General features: G+C 52.4%; 1 protein-coding gene across 1 annotated transcript; it reads left to right on the top strand.

Moving 5' to 3' along the window:
- Nucleotides 1–167: 167 nt before the first annotated feature.
- LOC102896971 (olfactory receptor 1J2-like) lies at nucleotides 168–683 on the top strand (the record flags this gene model as incomplete). The annotated part of the gene is made up of 1 exon (XM_015594818.1): nucleotides 168–683. A coding segment is annotated over exon 1 (516 nt), but the record flags the coding sequence as incomplete, so codon positions are not given.
- Between the last annotated feature and the right edge of the window lie 8 nt (nucleotides 684–691).

Here is a 691-nt window from a genome sequence, read left to right as displayed (position 1 = left end):
TATTGAGGGTGTTGCTTGCTTTACCAGCACTAGCTGATGATATATGTACAAGCAGTTATTTTTCTTCTCCAGGAGAAAGTCAGAGTTCCTAATGTGGTGGCCATAATGACACTTTCAAAGTCTCCGATAATTCCTACTCCCTTCATTCCTGCAGACAGAGGAGCAGCATGAGGAGGGAGAACCAGAGCAGCGTGTCCGGCTTCCTCCTCCTGGGGCTCCCCATCCGGCCGGAGCAGCAGGGCGTGTTCTTCGCCCTGTTCCTGGGCATGTACCTGACCACGGTGCTGGGGAACCTGCTCATCATCCTGCTCATCAGGCTGGACTCTCGCCTCCACACGCCCATGTACTTCTTCCTCAGCCACTTGGCCTTCACTGATGTCTCCTTTTCATCTGTCACCGTCCCAAAGATGTTGAGGGACATGCACTCTAAGGACAAGTTCATCCCCTATGCAGGGTGCATTTTACAGATGTATTTTTTCATAGTTTTTGGCTGTCTTGACTGTCTCCTTCTGGCAGTGATGGCATATGACAGGTACGTGGCCATCTGTCACCCTCTGCACTATACCGCCATCATGAGGGAGGGGCTGTGTGTGCTGCTGGTGGCTGGTTCCTGGCTTGTCTCCTGTGGCAGTGCTCTCTTAGGCACCTTCCTCCTGGCCCAGGTGTCTTTCTGTGCTGAAAATATCCTTCC

Source organism: Pteropus alecto, unplaced genomic scaffold (assembly GCF_000325575.1).
Source record: "Pteropus alecto unplaced genomic scaffold, ASM32557v1 scaffold178, whole genome shotgun sequence".
NCBI lineage: Eukaryota > Metazoa > Chordata > Mammalia > Chiroptera > Pteropodidae > Pteropus > Pteropus alecto.
Note: the sequence above shows the minus strand (reverse complement) of the source record. Positions and strands in the feature narration are given on the sequence as shown.